Genomic DNA, 26,999 nt, shown 5'->3' with positions numbered 1-26,999 from the left:
CTTAAGACTGGAAAAGTCTTTTTCTTGGAAAGTCTGACATGTTGGAAAGTTCTCTGCTGGAACATTTCTCCGGTAGTCGATGGAAAATTCATCTTCCTATAATTCTTCGCTGCAAAGTTCGTCGGCCGAAGGTTTCTCTTCGGGGAAGTTTTGAAGGAAAGTTCCTGGAAAAGTACCTCACTTAACGATTCTTTACCAGAAAGCTTCTGCCCTCATACATCAGATGATAGAGATTTCAGCTTTTTTGTTCTCGGAAATAACTTCATTTTAGAGAGGGTTGGGTTACAGCTGTTAAGGCATACTTGGGAAGGTCAACTGTTGCAGAGCTTAGCAGTGTAAGGAAAGAAACAAATATTACAGCGACTCGCCCTTGAGTTGTCATAGGCCAATCATGTGGCGGTGGGGCATCCCGGCTATTACCAGTTGTGGCTCATGTCGGGGACACATAAACAACGGTGACCGGAGTGATATCTGAGAGAGAGAGAGAGAGAGAGAGAGAGAGAGAGAGAGAGAGAGAGAGAGAGAGAGAGAGAGAGTCAGTGCTTTGGCTCAGGTCAAGTTCTGACGGCAATGTGGAAGAACAGTGTGAGTAACTTGGCTTGTCTGGGACTCGACCCTCAGGTGTAAGGGCAGTACAAGGACTTGACTATCTGTATAAGGTTGCATTCTAGAGACAGATTAGGTGGAACAATGATAACACACACGTTTATCGTCTTGAGGAGTAAAACTATAGAGCCATCAAGGACAAAGGGAGAACTGTGAAAAGTTGGCGAACGAGAAAAGGGATAAAACTGGATTTGAAGGGTGTTTAGCTGGGTTACTTTTGTCCCATTGGCAACTCCTGTTCAGATCTAGGGTTGCAAGAGGCAATAAGACCAGTCATCGTGAGGTGGAGGATGTGAGAGGGATCCGGCCACCATGTCATCACTCACCAGGTTAATATTTTCCTGGGGTGGTTGAGGTCACAGGAAGCCTCGTTATCCAAACTTGTTGAACATGGTTTTGGGAAGTGTAGAGTACGGTGACCGGTGGCCAAGGGTGACCTTGAGGGAAATGCCTTTGCCGTCTTGACCCTACACCCCCCCCCCCCCACCTCCTCGCCCCAAAAACTCTCTCTCTCTCTCTCTCTCTCTCTCTCTCTCTCTCTCTCTCTCTCTCTCTCTCTCTCTCTCTCTCTCTCTCTCTCTCTCTGTTGGGCAACCTGGCTCAGTTAATGATATCCCCGGGTTATGTAGAAGTACTCGGAACTGTCCTAACAGGGTTAGTTGTGGGCGGGTAGCAGGTCCCTCTCTTCATGTACTCCCCTCATGCATGAGGGGAGTATAGACGCCTACATGAGGGGAATATAGACGCCTACATGAGGGGAATATAGACGCTTACATGAGGGGAATATTCTAAGAGGTTCACATCTGAGGTCTGGAGAACATAGAAAACGGTTTACAGTCGCGCTTGGTCAACTTCAATGTTATTCGTCGAACAGATGGATAGATCAGGACCACTGAAGGCATGGATAGACTGTAGACGGAAATATGAATGGCCAGATGGATAGACAGCCAGTAAGTTGGATTCGAGGAATTGATTTCCAGTCTTCAAGTGTTGACCCAAGTTACGTTGCAGGGTCAGGTGTGACCCACGCACGGACAGACGGAGACAGTGTTCACTAAGCGTCTGCCTCGCCGCTCGCCAGGCCACCCAACCTACTGACGAAGGAACAGACTGACGGACGATTAGAGAAATGAATGAAAGGATGAAGTCAGTCGATGGAGAGAGAGAGAGAGAGAGAGAGAGAGAGAGAGAGAGAGAGAGAGAGAGAGAGAGAGAGAGAGAGAGAGAGAGGTTAACGGGGAGAATACGAGAGACGATGAATAGAGGAAGAGCATAGCCACAGTGCAGTAGAGAACAGCCTGGTAAATGGAAGGAAGAGACTCGGGTTGACGCAGAAGAGAACACCAGACGCGTCGGATACCCTCCTGTACAACACGAGTCCTCCCTCCCTCACCACACCTCACCTCACCTCACCTCACCTCACCTCACCTCACCTCACCACACCTCACCTCACCTCACCTCGCCTCACCTCACGTCACCACACCTCACCTCACCTCGCCTCGCCTCGCCTCACCTCACCTCACCTCACCTCGCCTCGCCTCACCTCACCTCACCTCACCTCACCTCACCTCGCCTCACCTCACCTCACCACACCTCACGTCACCTCACCTCACCTCACCTCACCACACCTCACCTCGCCTCACCTCACCTCGCCTCACCTCACCACACCTCGCCTCACCTCACCTCACCTCACCTCGCCTCACCACACCTCGCCTCACCTCACCTCACCTCGCCTCACCTCACCACACCTCACCTCACCTCACCTCGCCTCGCCTCACCTCACCTTACCACACCTCACCACACCTCACCTCACCTCACCACACCTCACCTCACCACACCTCACCTCGCCTCGCCTCACCTCACCTCACCTCACCTCACCACACCACACCACACCTCACCTCACCTCACCTCACCACACCTCACCTCACCACACCTCACCTCACTCGCCTCACCACACCACACCTCACCTCACCTCACCTCACCTCGCCTCACCTCACCTCACCTCACCTCGCCCTCACCTCACCACACCTCACCTCACCTTACCTCACCTCACCTCGCCTCACCTCACCACACCTCACCTCACCTCGCCTCACCTCACCTCACCTCACCTCGCCTCACCTCACCACACCTCACCTCACCTCACCTCACCTCGCCTCACCTCACCACACCTCACCTCACCTCACCTCACCGCACCTCGCCTCAGCTCACCTCGCCTCACCTCACCACACCTCACCTCACCTCACCTCACCTCGCCTCAGCTCACCTCACCTCACCTCGCCTCAGCTCAGCTCACCTCACCTCGCCTCAGCTCACCTCACCTCGCCTCAGCTCACCTCACCTCGCCTCACCTCACCTCACCTCACCTCGCCTCAGCTCACCTCACCTCACCTCACCTCACCTCGCCTCAGCTCACCTCACCTCAGCTCACCTCACCTCACCTCAGCTCACCTCACCTCACCTCACCTCGCCTCAGCTCAACTCACCTCACCTCGCCTCGCCTCATCTCACCTCACCTCAGCTCACCTCACCACACCTCACCACACCTCACCTCACCTCAGCTCACCTCACCACACCTCACCTCACCTCACCGGAAAGAAAAGATAAATGACATCCCCCCCCCTCCCCCTTTAAGATGGGGTGACACCCAGCCCTCCACCCCGCCCACACAACACCCCTCCCTCCCTCCCTCCCTCCCTCCCTCCCTCCCTCCCTCTCTCCCTCCCTACACTGACGTAAGAGTGGGAGGACCCCCCCCCCCCCCACTCTATACCTAGGCTGACAATATTATTGGTCGGGGGAGTTGAGCTCCTCCTCCCCCGCCCATCACAAGGCATCGTTAGGAGCGCGCGCGCGCGTGGCCCGAGTCTCCTCAGCATCCTGCCATCGATATAGGGGAGGGGGGGGGGATGTGCCCCCCTCCCTCCACCACAGTCGTTAGGGGAGGGGGGGTTGTGCCCCCCTCCTGCAACCATAGACGTGAGGGGGAGGGGGTCTGTGGCCCTCCCCTACTATAGACGTGAGGGGGAGGGGGTCTGTGGCCTCCCCTACTATAGACGTGAGGGTGAGGGGGTCTGTGGCCTCCCCTACTATAGACGTGAGGGTGAGGGGGTCTGTGGCCTCCCCTACTATAGACGTGAGGGGGAGGGGGTCTGTGGCCTCCCCTACTATAGACGTGAGGGGGAGGGGGTCTGTGGCCTCCCCTACTATAGACGTGAGGGTGAGGGGGTCTGTGGCCTCCCCTACTATAGACGTGAGGGTGAGGGGGTCTGTGGCCCTCCCCTACTATAGACGTGAGGGGGAGGGGGTCTGTGGCCCTCCCCTACTATAGACGTGAGGGTGAGGGGGTCTGTGGCACTCCCCTACTATAGACGTGAGGGTGAGGGGGTCTGTGGCCTCCCCTACTATAGACGTGAGGGGGAGGGGGTCTGTGGCCTCCCCTACTATAGACGTGAGGGTGAGGGGGTCTGTGGCCCTCCCCTACTATAGACGTGAGGGTGAGGGGGTCTGTGGCCTCCCCTACTATAGTCGTGAGGGTGAGGGGGTCTGTGGCCCTCCCCTACTATAGACGTGAGGGTGAGGGGGTCTGTGGCCCTCCCCTACTATAGACGTGAGGGTGAGGGGGTCTGTGGCCCTCCCCTACTATAGACGTGAGGGGGAGGGGGTCTGTGGCCCTCCCCTACTATAGACGTGAGGGGGAGGGGGTCTGTGGCCCTCCCCTACTATAGACGTGAGGGGGAGGGGGTCTGTGGCCCTCCCCTACTATAGACGTGAGGGGGAGGGGGTCTGTGGCCCTCCCCTACTATAGACGTGAGGGGGAGGGGGTCTGTGGCCCTCCCCTACTATAGACGTGAGGGGGAGGGGGTCTGTGGCCCTCCCCTACTATAGACGTGAGGGGGAGGGGGTCTGTGGCACTCCCCTACTATAGACGTGAGGGTGAGGGGGTCTGTGGCACTCCCCTACTATAGACGTGAGGGTGAGGGGGTCTGTGGCACTCCCCTACTATAGACGTGAGGGTGAGGGGGTCTGTGGCCCTCCCCTACTATAGACGTGAGGGTGAGGGGGTCTGTGGCACTCCCCTACTATAGACGTGAGGGTGAGGGGGTCTGTGGCACTCCCGTACAATAGTTGTAAGGGGGAGGGAGGGGGGGTTCATGCCCCTTTCCTTCTTGTTATCGTCGAGGGACAGGGGGGGGGGGGCAAGCCCTCCTCGTAACAACATCGTTACCAAGTAATTGGTCCACAAAGAAAACGGTAAAATGATCTTCACAGGAGCCTCATAGTATAGATGTGAGTTGCCTAGTCTACAATTATGACGACATGTTGTCCCCTGCTATTACCACCGCATGGTTGACTGCATGTTTGCCACTCGATCAGATGGTTTGGTTTCAGTACACGTCTGAATCTCCAGCAGTAAACACGGTGTTACCCCAGTACCAGTGATTGAAACTAGCTCTCTCTCTCTCTCTCTCTCTCTCTCTCTCTCTCTCTCTCTCTCTCTCTCTCTCTCTCTCTCTCTCTCATCCTCTGGTAAATGAGATTTTTTCCACAATTTCCTGGTCTTTTGACGTTGACCGAGGCTCTCCAAGCCGCCTCCGTCCCTCCGCTGAACGCCCCGTCATACAGGGGAAAAAAAAAAAGGGGAAAAGTAATGATTGGTCGAGTGGCGTCAGTACCTGGCTCATCATCCCTCCTGCAGTAGAGGACAGGAGGCCGTGGCTGGCTGCTGCCAGAGGGCGTCACCATCAACAGCAACTCCGGGCTATTTTGTTCAATATTTTTTTTTTTGGTTGTCTCCAAATTTGACCATAAAAAAAGGATATGAATTCAGATGTTTGATTCGCACTTCACGAGACAATTAAAAGAAAGAATGATGTAATTACTATATGATTTTTTCAAAACAAAAATGATTTGTTTATTTCTAGCTTCGTCCAAATAAAATGCGCCAACTTATTGCGTTCATAGAAAATGCTTAAGGGAGGAAAATTATTATTAACACCAGTATATGTAATTCATCACCACCTCACAAACTTGTTATCTGTGTTAACATATCAACAAACCTGCCTTCCATCTGAGATTGTGAGCGCCACTGAGGAGATGTTATCTTCCAGCTGGTGAAGATTGCAATCATATTCTCGTACAGATTGAAGACCTACAGATTTCAAGTGTCAATCATATTTCGTGTATGTTTTCGTATAAAGAAGTACTGTACGGTCGGTTAAAACCCTCTCACACCGCCAGCAATGTAGTTATAATCTTCTCTGTCTTGTTTTTAACTTGGCGATGTTGACTGGCGTCTTCCCTGGCCCTGCCATGTTTATTCTCTGTGTCATTCATGATCAGTCAGGGGTAAGGTATCAGGCAGTATCATCACCATGACTGGTGCAGTGTTGGTAGTGGCACCGTCCTACACTCTCCATCACTGATCTCATCTTTTTGTTTCAGTAAAACCTAGCGGCTGGGATGGACGACAGGGTTTTCATTAACACGTATTCTCAATTTTAACTTCTTTTTCTTGCGCTTTATTTTTTTTTTTTTTTTTGTATATATATAATATGAAAAAGTCCACACTGAAATGGTAGTTGAGTTTTAAAGGTCACTAGTGGATCGTGGAAGTGAACAAGACAAGCCAGTTTAATCTGGAGACTCTAGTTTTCTGTTATGGAAGGTAACACATCGAAAGAATTGCCTTGATCCATTACTGTAGGATATCAAATGCCTTTTGTATTATTTCTGAAGGAAACTTATGAATAATTGAATATACTTAGAATCATTGAGCTAGGGAACTGAACTGCGTGCAAAATAAGCTGTCGGTGAGGAACAATGATACAGAACCTGAACAGAGAGTTAGAGATAAGATTAGGCTGCTGGATAAAAGAAGTCACCTGCTTCAGGAATCACTGGCAAAGTCACCAAAGAAGGAGAGATTTGCCCTCTGTCAAGCTGTGCCAGTGACGGACGAAGCACTCCAAACTTTTCCTCCGCAGAGTTGAAATTTAATTTCTCTCGATTTCACCCTTTGTTGAATTTGTGAGGCTTTCCAAGAACCACAAAAGTCAGTTAGTATTTGTATCTAAAAGATACATTTCATTCGGCCTTCAGCACTGTTAGTTCCAGTCTTCGTAATTAGTCGCTTGGACGCACTAACTAAAAAGCAAATTTTTGACATTGTTGTCAGTAATGACTGAATGAGAATTTTATTCCTCTGACATATCTTTTTACGTTTCATTATAACATTGAATTGTCAGGTGGAAAGTGGTGAAGTATAGAAGCGAAACTCGTGGATTAATCAACATTATTTTCATTTTCCTCTTTCAGATATGGCATAGTGCCAAAGTGAATAACAGATAATCTGGCTTGAAATCTACCTATTCCAAGGCAATTCATCACATTCTTGTTTAAAAAAATTAAAGAAATAAATGTATATATCATAGTTAATGTTTGTTGTAGAATGTAAGATTCTGTTAAAGTTGCCATGTGTGGTTTTACGTGATAAGTACATTATCTAGTTGATCAACAGTTGTTTTGGAATGCAAGATTTTATGTAATGTTCGCCATAGCTTCAGTTAAAGTTGTCATGTGTCAGAGCTGACTAGTAACATTTTGGTTTTACACTTGGTTAGGAGTTCGACCACCGCCATATTGAAATGTACGAAGAACAATATATAATTCATCGCAAACTATTTACTGTATTAGACGAAGCTGGACAGTTTTCTGTTTAATATTTAACTGATCAACTTCATTGTGCGTGTAATTCATCAGAAGACGCCTTTGTTGTGTATTTGGGTCTTGAGTAAAGTTGGCGTTGCTTGTATTACTGATGAGGTTTGTGGTGCGTGATACGTAGATAGGTGAAGTGTTACTGTTTTGATTATCTGTGAGTATCTCGCTCATCGCAAGTTTCTCATCCTTTGTTGATGGTGTCAGAAATATCACGAACTCTCATTTTTAAATGAGGTCTTTCGAACGGGGATGAGAGTGTGTGTGTGTGTGAACCTCACGGAGGATAAGAAAATGTTTTGGAAGGAGGTGAACAGTATGAGAACAAGAGAATATATGGAAGCATCAGTGAGGGGAGCAAATGGAGAAGGGGTAACAGGCATAGTAGTGAACAAGAGATGGCGTGAATATTTTGAAGGACTGTTGAATGAATGTGTTAGATAATCGGGTGGTGGATGTGACGTGTTTGGGAAGAGGTCGTGTGTGAAGCAAATGTCATAAGGATTGGTTTGGTGAAACGAGACATGTGAAGAAGAGATGTTGAAAGCCTGGCATAAGATGACAAAGTCAGGATTGGTTGGGAATGCAGCCGAGGTTCTCAAAAAATTAGTAACGACTTTTTAGTTGATCAGTTAGGCTTTTCATTGTATATACGGCCCAGGGTGAGATGCATGAGGAGAGGCAGAATGCCAGTATAGCGCCATTACAAGAAGGGAATGGGTACACAAGTGAATGTATGAATTACAGAGGATAAATATGTTGAGGATACATAATGAGGTGTATGGGAGAGTGATTGAGAGGGTGTGGCATTAGATTGGAGAGAATCAGTGTGGCTTGGGCAGTGGTGGAGGATGTGTGGACGTGGTTTTTGCTTTGAAAGATTTGGGAAAAATATTTGGAGAAACAGAATGATTTCCATGTGGCATTTATGAATCTGGAGGAAGTGTATGATGGGGTTAAAAGCGATGCCTTTTGTGAGGTGTTACGAATATATCGCATACGAAGAAAGTTTTTAGATGCAATGGGCAGTGTCATGCAGAGAGAGTCACAGATCTCGGGATAGTCATAAACGATAAGATGGGATCAAGAGACCTTACTGAAAAAGGTCGCACCGTTGAGTCAGGTAATGATGAGTGGTGTGATACGAAAGTCTGGCTATGGGGATGGAGGTCGGGAGATTAGATTTACAGACGATTATGAAATGTGGCCTTGAGAGAGGCTGGTATGGTATGGATTAGTGACCAAAGAAGACAGTCATAATTATGGATAACCTTTGATCTTTAAATAAAGTTAAAAATGGTTATTTAAAGAGCGTCTGGACGCAGTAAGCCAGGGTACACTACATGACTCATAAGGTTCAAGTCAGTCGGTCCAGAAGTGAGGGAGTGTTGCTGTGTGTTGATTGTTGGCGGGAAAATATAAAGATAGAAGAACCATAACAAACCCATTATCTCTCAACTTAATTACGGAGGAAGGCATGACAGTGGGTGTACTGTGGTGGGCGCTACGCGCCGGACCTGCTTAGTGGCAAAATCTCGTCGTAGGCTTTGTACCGCCCTGGGTTTAGGACGCGTCCTTAGGGGGAGGACCACTGGCCCACTTTCCCTTCCTGCCCTCTGCTCTGGGAAAGACATTGGTCAACTTTCCGAAACCTCTAATTAGTTTATCAGCGTATCTGGCACTCGCGTAATTACGTCTCCAATATTACTCATAACTGTCCCAATTCAGTTGTAGAACCAGTCTTTGTGGAAACCAGGGAGTTAAAGTGTGCTGTTGCATCAGTTAATTACATGAATTAGATTTTATTCAGAAGGTGAGGAGTTGACCTTGAAAAGACTCGAGTAGCTAGGCGGAGGAGGGAAGGGAATGCCTGGAGAGAGAGGGACAGTTGTCTGCTCAGCGCTCCCCCCAGAAGAACCTCTCTTTATATATTATCTCAGAACACAGGAATAGTTTAGACTCGCACTTATACCCCATTATCAGAAGTAGGACTTTATATTTTGCTTATGTAAGTCTCAACACTGAACTGTTCATCACTGCGACGAGGAACATCATCTGATCGGCAATTACTCTACCCTTCCATCTTAACCCAGTGGCGTTTAAAGTTTCACCCCGAAATTTGCGAGACAGAGGCCGCTTCACCTCGCGAGATAACCTTACCATAGCTGTTCGTTATCGTCTTGGTGTCTCGCTTTTTTCGTCTCTAGTGTTTACGTGGAGGGGGCAGTGTTTTGTCTGGGACCAGTGGGTTTGCTTGTGGAGAGCTTAAGCCACAGTGGGGCGCGTTCAGCCACTCTGGCGCAGTTTACCTCGTCTCCCTCACAATGACTGACTCAATAATCTTCGGTGGAATTCATCTATCTCCGTAGCCAGGCAACAGGTGAATGAGAGCGGAGTAAATCATCCTCCTCTAATGGTTAAATGACTCTTGTGATGCAGAAGTGCGGTATTTCATCTTTTCATTCTCGTGTACGCTGTAAATTTCGTGTATCATTTATTCCACGGGTGTGATGTAGGAAGCTGGAGATTTGACCGTCATGACTTCATTACTTACAAATGTACTCGGTAATTTCACCCGTGTTGGTGTGTGCGGTCATGAACTAGGATGTCAGAACGAGCTGGTTTTGATAAATTCTTTTTTATATTTGTCTTTTAATTCGAGCTACAGGTGATTAGACAGGCTCACTACGGAGTCATAACACTGTTGCTCTATAATTAGCTGAAGCCGTAGTTTCTTTTAGGATTAAGGTATTCGATTCCCCAATAGTCCAGTTTATATACCTTGGTGAGTTTAACTCTAGTGTCTGTAGGTGATGGTGTGTCTAGTGCTGCAGTTTGTCATAGTTTTATACTGCCTGTCAGTTTTGTTATATCTTATATCTTGTTATAGAAGTATATGATGGGTCTGGGTCCCAGTGAGACAGAAGAAATCTGTATGAGGCCAATGGCATTATGTTGTCGTCTGTGTATTGCTGTCTTGCATAGAAACTGGAAAAGTCCGAATATTTCTGTTAGATGTTGCGATGATTCATTGTTGCTGAGGGAGAGGGTTATTCTGTATGATGGAGAGGACGAAAATTGTGTACTGTATCACTGTTGGTTGAACATAGAGGAAGATGTAGGGCATGCAATTGATAAAACAAATCGGAGATATGTGATATACAGGGAACGACGTTTTGTTAGTGGGGGCTAAACCTAGGAATATGAAGCGGTCTGGGGAGACTACGGAAAGGTCTGTTGAGGCTGGTCGTGAACACAAGTCTCTGGTGTGTGTGTATCGAACATTGCAGCCACAGACTGGATGTAAGCGACTGTGGCTATTTCTCTTCGTGTTCCTGGCGTTACCTTACTAACGCGGGAAATGGCGAACATGTGGACGGATAATAAACAAGGTTTATATAAAAACCACTTAGGGCATTCGTAAGACTTTACATAATTTCAGGTTTCTTCTTTTCTAGTCTGAAGACTTGATTAGGCTGTAAGAGTTACGAGAATTATGGATATGAAATAAAACAATATATTCAGTTTTAAAGTATTCGTGTGACAGGAGAGATTATTAACATTTATAAGCTGACAGAGACTGGTGCACTAATCATCACTTCTTTTATGTTTATTCCTTACGTGGAATATCAAACTCCTAAGCGGCAAGGAGAATCGTTGGAAAAATATCCTTCCCATCCATTACGTGAGCCAGCGAGATACGTCCAGCATTCGCTGTCAGGTTCCCCTTCCTGCTTCCTCAGGTCCTGGACGCATCTTTAGAGATCGTTCTTCCTCGTAACCTAAGTCTCGTACCCTTTGTACGTGTCCTTCCCATTTGTACGTGTCCTTCCCATTTGTACGTGTCCTTCCCATTTCATATCAAACAGGATTTTTTTGGAGGCACGATAACGAAGCCTAATTCTCAACCTTAATTAGTTTTTGCCACTTTTTATATTTTCTGTGTTACATAGATAAAGTTTATCATTTTCTTTTAGAAATTCTTTTCCAGAGTGCTGAAGGAAGCAAACCTTTTCTGGATAACCTCGTATTTTAGAATCTCTTGTTTGGGTTCTCTAGTTGTAGATATGACCATGTCACCGGCATAACACCGACATCACACACAACTTTCACTTCTAGTTTGTCTCAGTTTGGAAGTTCATTCGTTTGCTTAAATGACCGAATTTTCTTCATTTATTGTGGACTACGGATTTCCGAGCGATTGTCATGCATTCTCATCTCCAAAATATTTCACATTTTCAACTTTAAATTCTATTACCATTTATCTGAGCATTCTGCTGATTTATCAAGATCTCGTTGAATTATTTCAGTTTTGTTCATTGATAGCTATACCTCCTAGTCCTGTATCATCCTGAGATAATCCACTGAAATTATATCTAAATTGTTTCATATCTTCGTGTATTCTCTGAGCGTGGAGTTGCCCTGTGTAAAACTATCATTGTTCGTCATATTTGTATTGGTTTATATCTCTTGGTCATTGGGAAATTACATTATTGTCACTAAGAATTGGCGAAACTATCTGTAGAATATGTAAAGATGACTGAATAATCCACAAGAAACAAGACTGAAACCATTAGTAAGCACTTGACGTGGCCACCGCTTAGATGGACAGGATGTCCCAAAAAAAATGTACTCTTTTTGACACCCTGTAACTGAATTTTTTTCTTTTTTCAGATCTGAAAAAAATCAGTTAAAGGGTATCAAAAAGTGAGTTCATTTTTGGGGGACCCTGTATATATTGTTTTATCTGCCCACGTCTTTTTTCTGTTTTCTTTTGTAGCTTCCATTCTTTTATTAGATTTTTGTGTATTTTTGAAATGTTTCTCTGCTTTCGATTTTCGAACGTGGCTTGAATTACATATGTATACACTCAGATACATAATTCTTAATGAATATACTAATAGTTTTGGTACATATATTTTTAGTTTTTTCTTGGTATATTTTTATAAAAATATGATTGAAGGAAACTTACTGTCACTCTGTAACAACTCGCAGAAATTATGAAACAAAGTCGAAGCTACGGCCAGATACCGGACGCGGCAGAGTTGGTGTGAATCAGCTGTCTCGTGGCCAGCTGATTTACACATAAACATGGCACCTACGCACATTACCATCCCTAAGAAATTGCCTCTTTTGATAGTTGCTGATGGTGTCTTGCTTCCAGGATCGACCATCAGGATACCAGTGTCAACGGTGAAAAAGTTAGTTGTTCTGTTCATGTGTGCAGTGGTTACCATTACGCAAACTTGATAACGTGCGAATGCAGGAATCGCACCCGACCAAGAGATAACTAGAAACTTACTGAGGGAATTTCATATTGGCTTAGTAGCATGATTTGCTGGAGTATTTTTACGGATATCAGATGATTAAGTTTAGTGACGCTTGGACAATAACGTATCAGTTGTGACGAGAATCATAAAGATGAATTCATGTAGTTGGTGGAATTGTGCCTGCAGTCATCATTTGAAGTATGAAACGTTAGGTCAAGTTCCTTGGGTTGGTATTTTCTTTTTTTTTTTTTTGCAAGTACCTGAAGTAATAAGAGACACAAAATACCAAGCCAAGAAACCTAGCTACATAAGAGTATCAAGTCAAGAAACCTAGCTACATAAGAGTATCAAGTCAAGAAACCTAGTTTATATAATTTTTAGAGATGGAAAGAAAGGTTTTGCTTTGCTGATGATTTTCTTTTATATGAGTACATTTTTTTTTTTTTTTGCATCACTAAACTACTATTTAGAAAAATCATGACAAATGGTGTGTTTGATATAGCAGAACACTCTTAGAGAATTAAGAGTTTCCCAATTTTACAAATTGTTTCCATGAAATATACAATTTTGATGAAGCAGGAAAATATGGGATAAGGAAAATTACCTTAAGTTGATATGAATGTAGACAGGAGTATATCAAGATGGTAGGTTGTAGATGGCAGTCAGTCAACGACCAGGGAGATATGATAACAATACTACCCTCATGGGTATCAGGATAGTTAGTGATGACTGCATAGTGAACCAGCACTTCATTGATTGTTAAGTTGCACTCTTCTGACCCAGGTAGCTGTCTGTTCATCATGCCTCACCTACATGTGAGCTATTGTCATTCTGTCCACTAACACATAATCTCCCCTTGTCACACATAAAACTTGACAAGAATTAGATTGCATGGCTCGTTCTTTGTAACTCTAGATTTACCTGCAGGAAGTGCTCTGCACTAAACCTGCATTTTGGCAAAATAGTATGAGTAATAGACAGAAGTAGGTAGGAACATTTAGGCAGGAACTTTAGGGAGAAACATTAATTAGAAGTAGCAGGTAGGAATATAAGCAGGAGCATTAGGTAGAAATAGTATGCTGGAACATTAGGTAGACACATTAGGTAGAAGTAGTTGATTGAAACATTAAGTAGGAGCCTCTGCAAACAGTGCATTAGAGTGGCATGTTTAAGGGCTAAGAAGTGGCAGTGGAGTTCACTATCTATGGAGACTTTTACTGTGGCCACCCCCTTAAGGGAGTTTCATGAGAAAACAGGCATCAGAGGTATTTGTAGATAGATAGGATATCGGAAATACTTCACTAACATTGCTGAGGAGATTATGGTTGATCTGCTGAATGTTTGTATAGATAACTAAATGTACATGTAATCATATGTAAGGTAATCCTCATGAAATTCTTTATGTTTGACAGCTTTTAGTGTGTTGCTACTAATATTTGATAATAGTCTGTGTATATGTATTTGATGTTTTTTTTTTTTTCTAGCATTAACCTGGTCAGATCTCGCCTGACATCAGGGAGTAGGTTGGCCAGTACTGTCATTGGCATTGTCACCAAGGAACCAGACAGAGTGAGTATATGAATAACTGTATTTAATAATCCTGGCTCAGTGCACTAATCCCATAGTCCTGGGATGGGAAGTTTTGGAGGTAGAGTAAACTGTTTCTAAGTGAAAATATATAAAATAAGCTAGAAAAGAAAGATATGCTGGAAGTCATTTAGTTTCTGTATGATCTTTTTTTCTTATACGTATTCGCCATTTCTTGCGTTAGCGAGGTAGCGTTAAGAACAGAGGACTGAGCCTTAGAGGGAAATATCCGTACATGGCCTCCTTCTCTGTTCCTTCTTTCAAGAAAGTAAAAGCTGGAGGGGAGGATTTCCAGCCCCCACTCCCTCCCCTTTTAGTCACCTTCTAGACATGCAGGGAATACGTGGGAAGTATTCTTTCTCCCCTATCCCCAGGGATAAAATTATGAAGTTAAGATGCAAAAATAAGGTATGCCAGTCCAAATCCTAATGAAGATTTCACATTTTTAATCCCACCATCTGTCCCTGGGGACAGAATGACTCTACAGAAACAAGTTCACATGTGTATTAAGAATACAGCCAAATCATTTTTTCGTGGGAAATCTTAAATCACATTACAGAAAGGACCTACAAAAAGATTCTGTATGTTGGATAATAATGTTTCTCTCAACTGCTGCTCCTCTGTTCTCTACATATCTTGTTTGTTTTATAATGTTAATTTTCTCGATGGGTGTTCCTTTGGCTTAGCTGTATCTAGTATTGGCTTCAACCATGAGTCTGATCTTTTTGATGTTTCTGTAGTCACTCTATGTATGTTTCATAGTCTTCTGATATTGCATTAGATAAGCATTCTAGTTTCCTTCCAACATATTTTCTTATTCTTCCTGAAATTTGCTGGTACTTGGCAACACTAACTCTCATTTTCCCTATTGTTCAGCCCCTTATGCCTTCCTCTTGACCAATAGCTGCATTCTCTTGTACTTCTCCCAATCACTCGCACTTCTTCCTTATAGATTACACCCTTAAACCTCTCTCTTTCCTTTCACTACCAACATAATTGTTTATCCCACTATTCACCACCCTTTCTCACATGCCTGCATCCCACATTCTGTGTGCCACACTCTCCTCTTGCATATGTATGCATTGCTTCCCATAATGCCTCCCTTGCCAACTCCCCTAGTTTCATTTACTCTCACCATTTGCCATTTTTCACCTAGTCTCTCATGGTATTTCTTCACACAAGCTTCTCTAATATCTCTCTCTCCTTCACCACCATTCTTCCCTCCGATATCATTTCCTCTAGAAACACTAATCCTCAGATCCATCAAGAAGTGATTATATATCCCACCAGCTCCCCTTTTCAGTACATTTACACGAAATGTCTCCCTTTAATACACTGTTAGTAAGGACATAATGCAGTATTGCCCACTTAACGTTTACCCCAGTCACCCACATACTTATGTATGTCCCTATATTATTATTATTATTGTTATTATTGTTATGTCAGCAAGAAAATACGTATGAGCAAATGAGGTCATTCTTTATCAGTTCTTGATGCCTCTGCATTAATGTGGGAAATGGGAAAAAAGAATGAATGAAATAATATAATTGTTATTATTATTATTATTATTATTATTATTATTATTATTATTGTTATCATTATTTTTATTAATATTATCATTATTGATTTTATTATTATTATTTTTATTTATTTATATTTATTTTGCTTTGTCGCTGTCTCCCGCATTTGCGAGGTAGCACAAGGAAACAGACGAAAGAAATGGCCCAACCCATCCCCATACACATGTATATACATACACGTCCACACACGCAAATATACATACCCATACATCTCAGTGTACACATATATATATACACACACAGACACATACATATATACACATGCGCACAATTCACACTGCCTTTATCCATTTCCATCGCCACCTCACCACACATGGAATAACATCCCCCTCCCCCCTCATGTGTGCGAGGTAGCGCTAGGAAAAGACAACAAAGGCCCCATTCGTTCACACTCAGTCTCTAGCTGTCATGTAATAATGCACCGAAACCACAGCTCCCTTTCCACATCCAGGCCCCACAGAACTCTCCATGGTTTACCCCAGACGCTTCACATGCCCTGATTCAATCCATTGACAGCACGTCTACCCCAGTATACCACATCGATCCAATTCACTCTATTCCTTGCCCGCCTTTCACCCTCCTGCATGTTCAGGCCCCGATCACTCAAAATCTTTTTCACTCCATCTTTCCACCTCCAATTTTATTATTATTATTAATATTGACCTACTAATGCTGTATTTTTTATTTTTTATTGTCATGTTCTTCCTCTGTTTCCTCCTTGTTTAGGATGGTACTATTTTACAATTGGAGAAGGGTCAGTTCCTCAGTTGTGAATATGCTATTGTTGATCAGTTTACAGGTATGTGAAGAAAATTCAAAAAAATACTGTGTCAGCCTTTCATTAACAAGTGATTAGATACCCCCAAAAAAATTACAGACTATGCCTTTTATGAGCTTGCATTCCTATAAAAAGGAACATTAATTGAATTATTGTTGATTTTGGCATTAAAGCACTATAAGTAGAGTAAAATAGGTAAAGTTATAAACTTAATCCATCAAGGGTGCTTTTCAACACTAATTGACATGTGTATGTGTTCATATATGAAGGCACAAGGGTCAGTGTCTAAAAAAATGAAAATTTTTACCTTGTCCTGTCTGAGTATTCAAGACTGGAAAGTCACTCTAGGGAAGTGAATACCTAAGGAGTTCATGTGAAGAATTGGTGGTGTCTAGCTTGTAAAGAAATCGGTGAGATTTAGTATCGAAATAGTGAAGACAGAGAAGATACAGCCAAGCTTCAAGTGGACAGGTTTAGGATTGGCAGGATTCAAAAGGCACAATTCTTTTATATAGTTTATTAAAGTCCCTCAACCAAAAAGTGAAATGCAGTATTCCATAAAACTTAAAATCTATGCATTCATTTGCAGTTGGGACAAATGTTCATTTTAAAGTAATTTGGTTTATTCTTGCAGGAAGGGGTGCAGAATGCTCTTCATGAAATTGGAACTGCTGGGGTAGTGATTCAAGTAACTGGGACCAATTGGCCACGGCCCTCTTATACCCTACTAGTAACAGGGATTTGCCGGTTCAAGTTAGTGTCCATCATCCAAGAACATCCATATCCTGTGGCAGCAGTAACACAGCTGGATGACATAAAAGATATTGATAATGAAAGTGAGTTGCTCACATAGTCTGTTTTCAAACCCAAATAAACCACTGGTAGTTACAGACTTTTTATACTGTATCTATTTGATGTTTACCTTGAAATAAAACTTTAATGTTACTTGCAAATGCAAATACCATAATCAAGTGATTATTTTATTATTGGGAGGAAGAATTGCAAAATATTTACAGTATACAGTAAAGATAATGTTGTGCAGATTTTGGAAAGATGTAATGATTATTAGTTCATTACTGAATTACCTGTTTGTACAGTACAGTATTGGGAGTTAGTTCTGCACTTGTGGGGGCCCCATTTCTTGAATTTTCTTTGCTCTCATGCAGATATTCAATCTTCTCAGTACACTATCTCTATTCATGGTTTGATCATTGAGTGTATTCCATTCACCAACAACTCAGATGATGTTGAATTGCTTTTTATGTATAAAGAATCTTGCCTAGGTTCCTGCTTTGATCTTGGTCATTCTTCTGGCCATCTTTCAAAGAGCTATGCGCTGTCAACATTTTCTGCTTGATTTAGAAACATTTACTTTTCTCTCTTCCATAGTTGTCAAATTTATGGCCTTTAACGTTTTCCTGTCACTCAGCTGTCTTGTTCCAGTTATCATCTTTGTTCTTGGTTAGATTTTATTTTTCAGTGTTATTGACTTTTCAGAGGATTCACAACTTGGAGAGTTGGCTTCAGAGTTTAAGCAAGCTGCTCAGAAGCTTATCAGTTTGCTAGATGTCTCAATCCCATCAGTTGCTAAGATAAAGGTAGGCTTTTCACTGCATGTTGCTTACTACTTCAGTAAAGAGATAGATGTGTATTAGTGACATATCTGTAATTTATCTCTTCTTAGCTTGTTGGCAGTTATTAATGAAAAATGCTCAGTCCGTGCAAAATTGATTTTCTTTCTATTTTCTTTTTTAATTGTAGTGTTTAGATTTTTTTTTGATAGTTATGTACCTAAGCTTTGTATGTGAAAACATCATCCTAGCAGTCTTATCAACCAAAAACTGACCAAGAAAATTGATGGAGATGGAATAAGTTAGAAACATCATGAAAAGTTAAGTAGGGCAAAGGTATTTACAATTAAATGAGGATGTTAAAGGGAGAAGGATTTGCAGTAGGATTTAGTGAAACGCAGTAGCTATACTAACTTATGAATCAGTGGTTTCAAAGACAGTACTTAGTCCTTAACCAAATGCGTCTCCAGAAACTTCTGTAATTCAAGTTTTCCTCCTCTTTTCCAACATGATCAGTGTATGACCAATAAAAATGGCACTTTCAGCTACAGTAGAACCTGTGTTAGCTGTATTTTGAGACAACAAAATGCTCATATGTTTTTCAGTTTGGGTTGACAATCCCCAGTTATCCAAAGAAATTCCAAAAATGAAAAAAGATCCAAATAAGTATTTCAAATAGTGTGCAAAACATGCTTTAGTGAATAGTGTACTCACCACCTAAGGTTTTTTGTTTTTTTTACCATCTCCCAAATGTTTTTTGATGCAGTGTTGTGGGCTGGTCATGCATATGTGTATATTTTGTGCACCTTGGAGTACTGTTATAGACAGTGGACCCCATTAAACTTTGTTAGCAATTGCCTGATAGGTACTTGAAGCCATTTATGCCTTGCATAAATGGCTAACAGCAATTCAAGCCAGCACTTATGAAGGATTTTAGCATTGACATCACCAAGAAGCAGATCAAGGCATTTAGTAGTGCTTATTTTCTTACATGTGTTCTTATTTTCTCTCAGAAAAATTTTGCAAGTAGGTAAATACCTTGCAAAAATGGGAAACTGAGCTGGTTTGAAAAAAAAAACAGTCCTAGCTTTGTGCAGGATCATTTTATGCAAATTCTGCCAGTCCTTATTTTCTATGCGGTAAAATTTACTATCATTTGGGTGTGTGCAGTAGAGAGAGCTTCAAAACTTCAGTGAGGGTTGGTGTGCTGAGTATTCATGGGTCCAAAGTTGAGCACACTACATTCCTGCCAGTGGGTCAGTCTCGAAGTTACCAACAGTATGTGCAGATCTGTGCTACTTGTGCATTTTGGGTATACCTGCTAATGTGGTTTTCCTGCAACCTGCTGTGTTTATGATTCTTAATATGGCAACCAAATGTCCAGCAACATCTACCCTAGAACCAGTTAAGTGGAGGAGAACCTTTCTAACTATAGAAGCAAGGCTATAAATCTTGCATTGCATTTACACTGGTGAGAGAGCATCAGCACTGTATAAAGGGTGCCAAAACTTCAATGGGTGTTGGCAGATGGAGTAAGCTTAGTTCCTGGGTGGAGAGTGCCATGTTTCCACATGTGGGTCAGTCTTGCAGTTACCATCAATGTGTTTAGATCTGTGCTATTTGGTGCAGTTTAGGCATACTTACTGTTATTTTTGTGGTACCCACTTTGTTTGTGTTTATTAATATGGCATCCAAATGTTCAGCAACATCTTTTCCCATCCAAGAACCAGCAGTTAAATTGAAGAGAACTTCTTCAACCTTGGAAATGAAGCTAAGAATGTAACAATGTGCTAATGCTGGTGAGTGAGTTTCAGTACTTGGACGTTCATACTACCCGTTGAATCTGCAATCCATAACGAAAAGAATTCAGAGAAAATTTGAGGTATTATGGTTCACTCTGCTCCACTGTCTATGAAGGTAACCACAAGGGTTAGAAATCCACTTATGGCAAAAATTCTTTTGTTATGCTTAGAGCATTAATTAAATAAGAAAAGCAGTCTGAGTGACCTTCAGCTCAGGTCTAAAATTCTGAAAAGTTATGAGCATTTATGTAAAGAAGACAATGTAGCTGAACCAGGGCCATTTCAAGCAAGTGAAGAGTGGCTAGATGTTTATTTGATATCAGAAGCTCCATAACGTAAAGGTTACAGGAGAATCCATCAATGCTGACTATGAAGCAGATTCTTACATTTTTCTTTATATGTTTATTGTTTCATTATATGCAATTTCTCTTTCTGCAAGGTTTTCACGGATCATAACTCCTTCATAAATCAAGGGATGGGCATGTTACAATTTCTGAATTATTTAACATTAAAACATCGAATGATCGGAAATTACCGTTATCCAAAATGGCTGATTCCCTGAGCATTTCTAAAAATTAGAGATTTTACTGTAACTTATTTTCCTCTCTTTCAGCTTTGGATGATTGTGCATTCTCACACTAAACCTTTGCCATCTCTCTTACTTTCCTCACACAGTCTTCTAAGTGCATTCCTAGCTCTTATGTATGTTATAAGGCCCAGGTGGTATGCCTCATCAAGGCCTGGCCCAGATGGCATGCCTCCTCCAGTCTTAAGGGAGTGTGCATTTTTAGGCTCATTTTGTTCATTGCTCACCTTTTTGCCTCTGTCTAAAAACAGACTTTTCCTTCCTCTTGGAAGGATACTGTGGTGAAGCCCATTCCTAGAAAAGGAGATAGGTTTAACCTTTCCAACTATTGCCTCTTTATTCTCACTTTTGTCTCTGGAGTCTTTGAAACTCCCAGTAGAATACCACTTACAAAAAGGAAACAGGATTCAGATCACCAATATGGATTTCACATTTCTAGGTTTATTTGTGACCTTTTCTCATATGTGACTCACATCTGGTCCTCAGCTCTAATGGATTTTGGTGAAGGTTTTTTCATGACCCTTGAGATCTCCAAAGCATATGATGATGAGATGTAAGTCTGTTTTCTAAGCTTCCTACCTTTTCTCTCTTTCTTCATACATAGATTCCTCTCTGACTATTCCACTACAGTGATAATTGGACTGACTTCATCTTATCCTTCATCAGTGTTTTTCCGCAGGATTCTGTCCTACTGCCAACTCACTTTCTTTTCTCCATATATGATTGCTCTCTTCATCTTCTAACCCTCTAACTCATTCTGATGATTCCTCTTAACTGCATTTCACTTTCCAATGCCTCCTCCTCCTATTATTCGTTTTCATTGTCTTCCAACTTCAAAATGTACTTTCGTCATGTTAATTAACATGTATATCAATGAGAGCTTATTTGTTTATACTTCTCAAGTGTACCTGATTTGAATGGCTAGGTTTCCCAGTACAAGCCCAGGTATTAGATCTAATTGAAAAAGTTTACTGTATTAATGTACACCAAACTAGAGTAATCATGGATGCATTATAACGTATTGGTTTCTTATGATGTGCATTAATATCATTTCATTAGATATGAGTATTACTATAAATGGAAATTTAGTGTCCAAAAAGAAATAAGTTTGAATGTTACCGGAAATGCATGTTGCATGTTGGAGTTTTGCACTATGACAGCATGGAAGCTGCAGGAACTAGAGGAAGAGCTTTAGAGTAGTGATTGTTAAAAAGAACAAGCCATCTTTATATTTCCGTTTACTTTTCAGTCTTACTGATTTGTTTTGTATTCACATATTTGACTGAAAATGAGGGTGCAGGAAGTTCATTACAGAGCATTTTTCATAGCCTGAGTTCTCAAGAATCATCAGGGAGATGATGTGATGTATGTATTTATCAGTTTACATTATTCTGCAGACTTTTATTTTCTGACCTGTTGCAGAATTTGATAGAGCGAGTTCCAAGTCGTCAACTTGCAGATGTTGTTGCAGCACTGGTGAAGGCCACTCTTCCTGAAAGATTGCGGGTTTTAGATGCAGTTGACATTGCAACACGAATTAGAGTCACCCTCCCACTTCTCCTGCGGCACATTCAAAGACTCAAGGTCATTTTGTAGTCTTTTACTGTTTACATGTTCTGTATATTTGTAAGGACTTTTTGTAAACTGAATTTCAGCTTTTTAGAAACTATTGATGAATTGTGTAAATGGCTGTGTGGATGAGAATGATCACCAGTTGATAACAGGAAAAATTAGATAGTTAGAAACTTCCAAGATATCATTAAAAGGGTATAAGAAACATCAGAAAAGAAAAAGCAGTCAAGCCACACTCAAATTTCAAAAGCAATATTTGAAGAAATAACCATGAAGAAATAACCATGAAACCATTGGAAACCAAACTTCAGAAGTTACAAAAGTTGTAATAGGACAGAGCAAAGCAAATTTTAGTAATTGGACTACAAATTGGAATTCCAGTCAGAGTATGGAATGATCTTTCGAGAGATTCTGCAAAATCTATGATGGAGTCGGAAAAAGGGTACTGATGGAAGGAGAGAGAGAGAGAGGTGTTAGCATAAGAGTGAGTTAGTTCAACAGAGCATGCTGAAAAATTGCAGGAGAAAGTAGCAGTTACATAAGAGGAAGATTTGGTTCAACTGATGTCAAAAAATTAGGGAAGACAGGGATGTATAATTTATAGATGATACAAACAGTCTGGCAGTTATCCTTGACTTGGTGTTTACTCAGACATTATAAACTCTAAATATGAAATCACAGAAAAATCTGTTTTCTCACAGATACTGAGGTAAGAATGTGAACTATCTTCTGTAGAGGAAGAAAAGAATGCCTTTAACTGATGTGTTGTCCTCTGTTATAACTGTCCCATTTAGAGCTTATTTTGGTTTGAGATCTTTGACCTGGAACACATCCCCATTGCTAATTGAGGTCTCTCTTTATCAATATGACATCTCTAAAGGCTGAAAAGCAAAGGTGAATTCACTGTAAGCAGATGTCATTGTTAGTCAAAAGGCATGTAGTGCACAAGTATAGGCAAGTTAACAAAGTAAGATGAGGGTCGTTTGGTACTACCTCACCTCCCCACCATTATGTCGTATGCATGAGTGGGTTGCATCATGAATGCTGGATCCAGTGAACAAATATGGGATAGCCTCATAAGTACTATGGTGCCTAAAAGAGTGAATCCTTGTGGATACAGCATAATTTCTGACATGAAATAGCAATTTAATCCTCTTTCATATACCCATAGGGCTATGAATATGTATAAGAAAAAAATGTTGCATTATAATAGATACACTCAAGTATTAACATTGTCAGTGGATGTGAGCGAATGAAGCCATTTTTTCTTGTGTTCCTGGCATTATCTTGCTAACACAGAACATGAAGAACATGTATTAAAAGATAAACTTCATTGTTTGTGTTGGTACTTGTTTGTTAACATAATGTGGCCAGTTGTGTTTAGTGTAAATTTGCTTAGATGGTGATGAAAAGATATGCATTCGTTTAGGTTAAATGCATGTCACCAGGAGTATTATATATGATGTTACCATTTACAGTTATGTTATTATTGTTTGTTTGAAGCTAATTCTGTTTTTATACCTGATATTGCATATGTGTATGTGAGGCACTGAAGTGAATCTATGTGAAGTCAGCCTCTGAGATATTTCCCTTCAGTATTCCCCATGCATTATACTTGTAACTTGATGCTAAATACCTTATTTAAAACTTTGATTTCTATCACAGCCTTTACATTTCTATCACAGCCTTTACATACTGAACCACTGTTATTTAAGAGGGGAAAATAGTGTCTTTTTTTATGAAATATAGAAGAAAAGTCAAAACTGTTTTTCTGTTTGAACACTTTATAACCATTGTTGGGGGTTGTGTATAGTTAATGAGCAAATTTATTTGGTAATTGATGCTTATGGTGGCCTTCATTTTTTTATGAATAATAGGCTAATGTATTAAGATATAGTGTTAGAATGCTTTTCCATTAGATTTCAACAGTTACTTTTACTGTGTGGCATATATTTAGTAACTATTGGTATTCTAATACAGGATGTACGAGAGGCTGGGGGTGAGGTAGAGGGTAACAGAGACAACCAAATTGTGCACTTGAGTCGAGGCAGCCGAAATATATCTCCAGATCCTGACTCTTTGGATGATGGGGAGAATGATGTAGCTGAACTGGAGACGAAGATCAAGGCAGCAAACATGCCCGAAGAAGCTCGAAAGGTAAGTGCAATATTCTAATTGAGTACCATATTTTGCTTAAGTGATATTATGATAATTGTACAGCTACCACAATTTAATTCTTTGATCTTTGTTATAATTTTGAATATGACCTTGTTAATTAGATTATGTATAGTACTGATATTTGGATAGTTATGAATTATACAGAATGGAAAAAGGTGAGAACAAAGGAGGTAAGGGGAGTGGGGGAGGAATGGAATGTATTTAGGGAAGCAGTGATGGCTTGCGCAAAAGATGCTTGTGGCATGAGAAGCGTGGGAGGTGGGTTGATTAGAAAAGGTAGTGAGTGGTGGAATGAAGAAGTAAGATTATTGGTGAAAGAGAAGAGAGAGTCATTTGGATGATTTTTGCAGGGAAAAAATGCAAATGAGTGGGAGAGGTATAAAAGAAAGAGGCAGGAGGTCAAGAGAAAGGTGCAAGAGGTGAAAAAGAGGGCAAATGAGGGTTGGGGTGAGAGAGTATCATTAAATTTCAGGGAGAATAAAAAGATGTTTTGGAAGGAGGTAAATAAAGTGTGTAACACAAGGGAGCAAATGGGAACTTCAGTGAAGGGGGCTAATGGGGAGGTCATAACAAGTAGTGGTGATGTGAGAAGGAGATGGAGTGAGTATTTAGAAGGTTTGTTGAATGTGTTTGATGATAGAGTGGCAGATATAGGGGGTTTTGGTCGAGGTGGTGTGCAAAGTGAAAGGGTTAGGGAAAATGATTTGGTAAATAGAGAAGAGGTAGTAAAAGCTTTATGGAAGATGAAAGCCGGCAAGGCAGCAGGTTTGGATGGTATTGCAGTGGATTTTATTAAAAAAGGGGGTAACTGTATTGTTGACTGGTTGGTAAGGTTATTTAATATATGTATGATTCATTGTGAGGTGCCTGAGGATTGGCGGAATGCTTGCATAGTGCCATTGTACAAAGGCAAAGGGGGTAAAAGTGAGTGCTCAAATTACAGAGGTATAAGTTTGTTGAGTATTCCTGGTAAATTATATGGGAGGGTATTGATTGAGAGGGTGAAGGCATGTACAGAGCATCAGATTGGGGAAGAGCAGTGTGGTTTCAGAAGTGATAGAGGATGTGTGGATCAGGTGTTTGCTTTGAAGAATGTATGTGAGAAATACTTAGAAAAGCAAATGGATTTGTATGTAGCATTTATGGATCTGGAGAAGGCATATGATAGAGTAGATAGAGATGCTCTGTGGAAGGTTTTAAGAATATATGGTGTGGGAGGCAAGTTGTTAGAAGCAGTGAAAAGTTTTTATCGAGGATGTAAGGCATGTGTACGTGTAGGAAGAGAGGAAAGTGATTGTTTCTCAGTGAATGGAGGTTTGTGGCAGGGGTGTGTGATGTCTCCATGGTTGTTTGATTTGTTTATGGATGGGGTTGTTAGGGAGGTGAATGCAAGAGTTTTGGAAAGAGGGGCAAGTATGCAGTCTGTTGTGGATGAGAGAGCTTGGGAAGTGAGTCAGTTGTTGTTTGCTGATGATACAGCGCTGGTGGCTGATACATATAAGAAACTGCAGAAGCTGGTGACTGAGTTTGGTAAAGTGTGTGAAAGAAGAAAGTTAAGAGTAAATGTGAATAAGAGCAAGGTTATTAGGTACAGTAGGGTTGAGGGTCAAGTCAATTGGGAGGTAAGTTTGAATGGAGAAAAACTGGAGGAAGTAAAGTGTTTTAGATATCTGGGAGTGGATCTGGCAGCAGATGGAACCATGGAAGCGGAAGTGAATCATAGGGTGGGGAGGGGGCGAAAATTCTTGGAGCCTTGAAGAATGTTTGGAAGTCGAGAACATTATCTCGGAAAGCAAAAATGGGTATGTTTGAAGGAATAGTGGTTCCAACAATGTTGTATGGTTGCGAGGCGTGGGCTATGGATAGAGTTGTGTGCAGGAGGGTGGATGCGCTGGAAATGAGATGCTTGAGGACAGTATGTGGTGTGAGGTGGTTTGATCGAGTAAGTAATGTAAGGGTAAGAGAGATGTGTGGGAATAAAAAGAGTGTGGTTGATAGAGCAGAAGAGGGTGTTTTGAAATGGTTTGGGCACATGGAGAGAATGAGTGAGGAAAGATTGACCAAGAGAATATATGTGTCAGAGATGGAGGGAACGAGGAGAAGTGGGAGACCAAATTGGAGGTGGAAAGATGGAGTGAAAAAGATTTTGAGTGATCGGGGCCTGAACATGAAGGAGGGTGAAAGGCGTGCAAGGAATAGAGTGAATTGGAACGATGTATACCGGGGTCGACGTGCTGTCAATGGATTGAACCAGGGTATGTGAAGCATCTGGGGTAAACCATGGAAAGTTTTGTGGGGCCTGGATGTGGAAAGGGAGCTGTGGTTTCGGTGCATTATTACATGACAGCTAGAGACTGAGTGTGAACGAATGGGGCCTTTGGTGTCTTTTCCTACCGCTACCTCGCACACATGAGGGGGAGGGGGTTGTTATTCCATGTGTGGCGAGGTGGCGGTGGGAACAAATAAAGGCAGACAGTATGAATTATGTACATGTGTATATATGTATATGTCTGTGTGTGTATATATGTGTGTACATTGAGATGTATAGGTATGTATATTTGCGTGAAGGACGTGTGTGTATATACATGTGTATGTGGGCAGGTTGGGCCATTCTTTCATCTGTTTCCTTGCGCTATCTCGCTGATGCGGGAGACAGCGACAAAGCAAAATGAAAAAAAAAATAAATAAATATGAATGATTCATATGATTAACTGTATGCCATGGACAATTTAAGTTGCCCCAGTCTTTTGGC

General features: G+C 41.9%; 1 protein-coding gene across 1 annotated transcript in view; it reads left to right on the top strand.

Annotated features, from left to right (window-relative positions):
• LOC139749727 (lon protease homolog 2, peroxisomal-like) overlaps positions 1-26,999 on the top strand; it is a 71,455-nt gene that overhangs the window by 24,262 nt on the left and 20,194 nt on the right. The window contains exons 2-7 of the mRNA XM_071663911.1: positions 12,319-12,524; positions 14,078-14,162; positions 17,173-17,374; positions 18,036-18,136; positions 21,920-22,081; positions 24,050-24,226. Of these exons, the coding sequence (XP_071520012.1) occupies positions 12,415-12,524; positions 14,078-14,162; positions 17,173-17,374; positions 18,036-18,136; positions 21,920-22,081; positions 24,050-24,226 (837 nt within the window). The 5' untranslated portion in view covers positions 12,319-12,414. The remainder of the gene's footprint in view (positions 1-12,318; positions 12,525-14,077; positions 14,163-17,172; positions 17,375-18,035; positions 18,137-21,919; positions 22,082-24,049; positions 24,227-26,999) is intronic.

Source organism: Panulirus ornatus, chromosome 8, assembly GCF_036320965.1.
Source record: "Panulirus ornatus isolate Po-2019 chromosome 8, ASM3632096v1, whole genome shotgun sequence".
NCBI classification, from domain to species: Eukaryota; Metazoa; Arthropoda; class Malacostraca; order Decapoda; family Palinuridae; genus Panulirus; species Panulirus ornatus.
The sequence above is the reverse complement of the archived record's forward strand: the minus strand, read 5'-3'. Positions and strand labels throughout refer to the sequence as shown.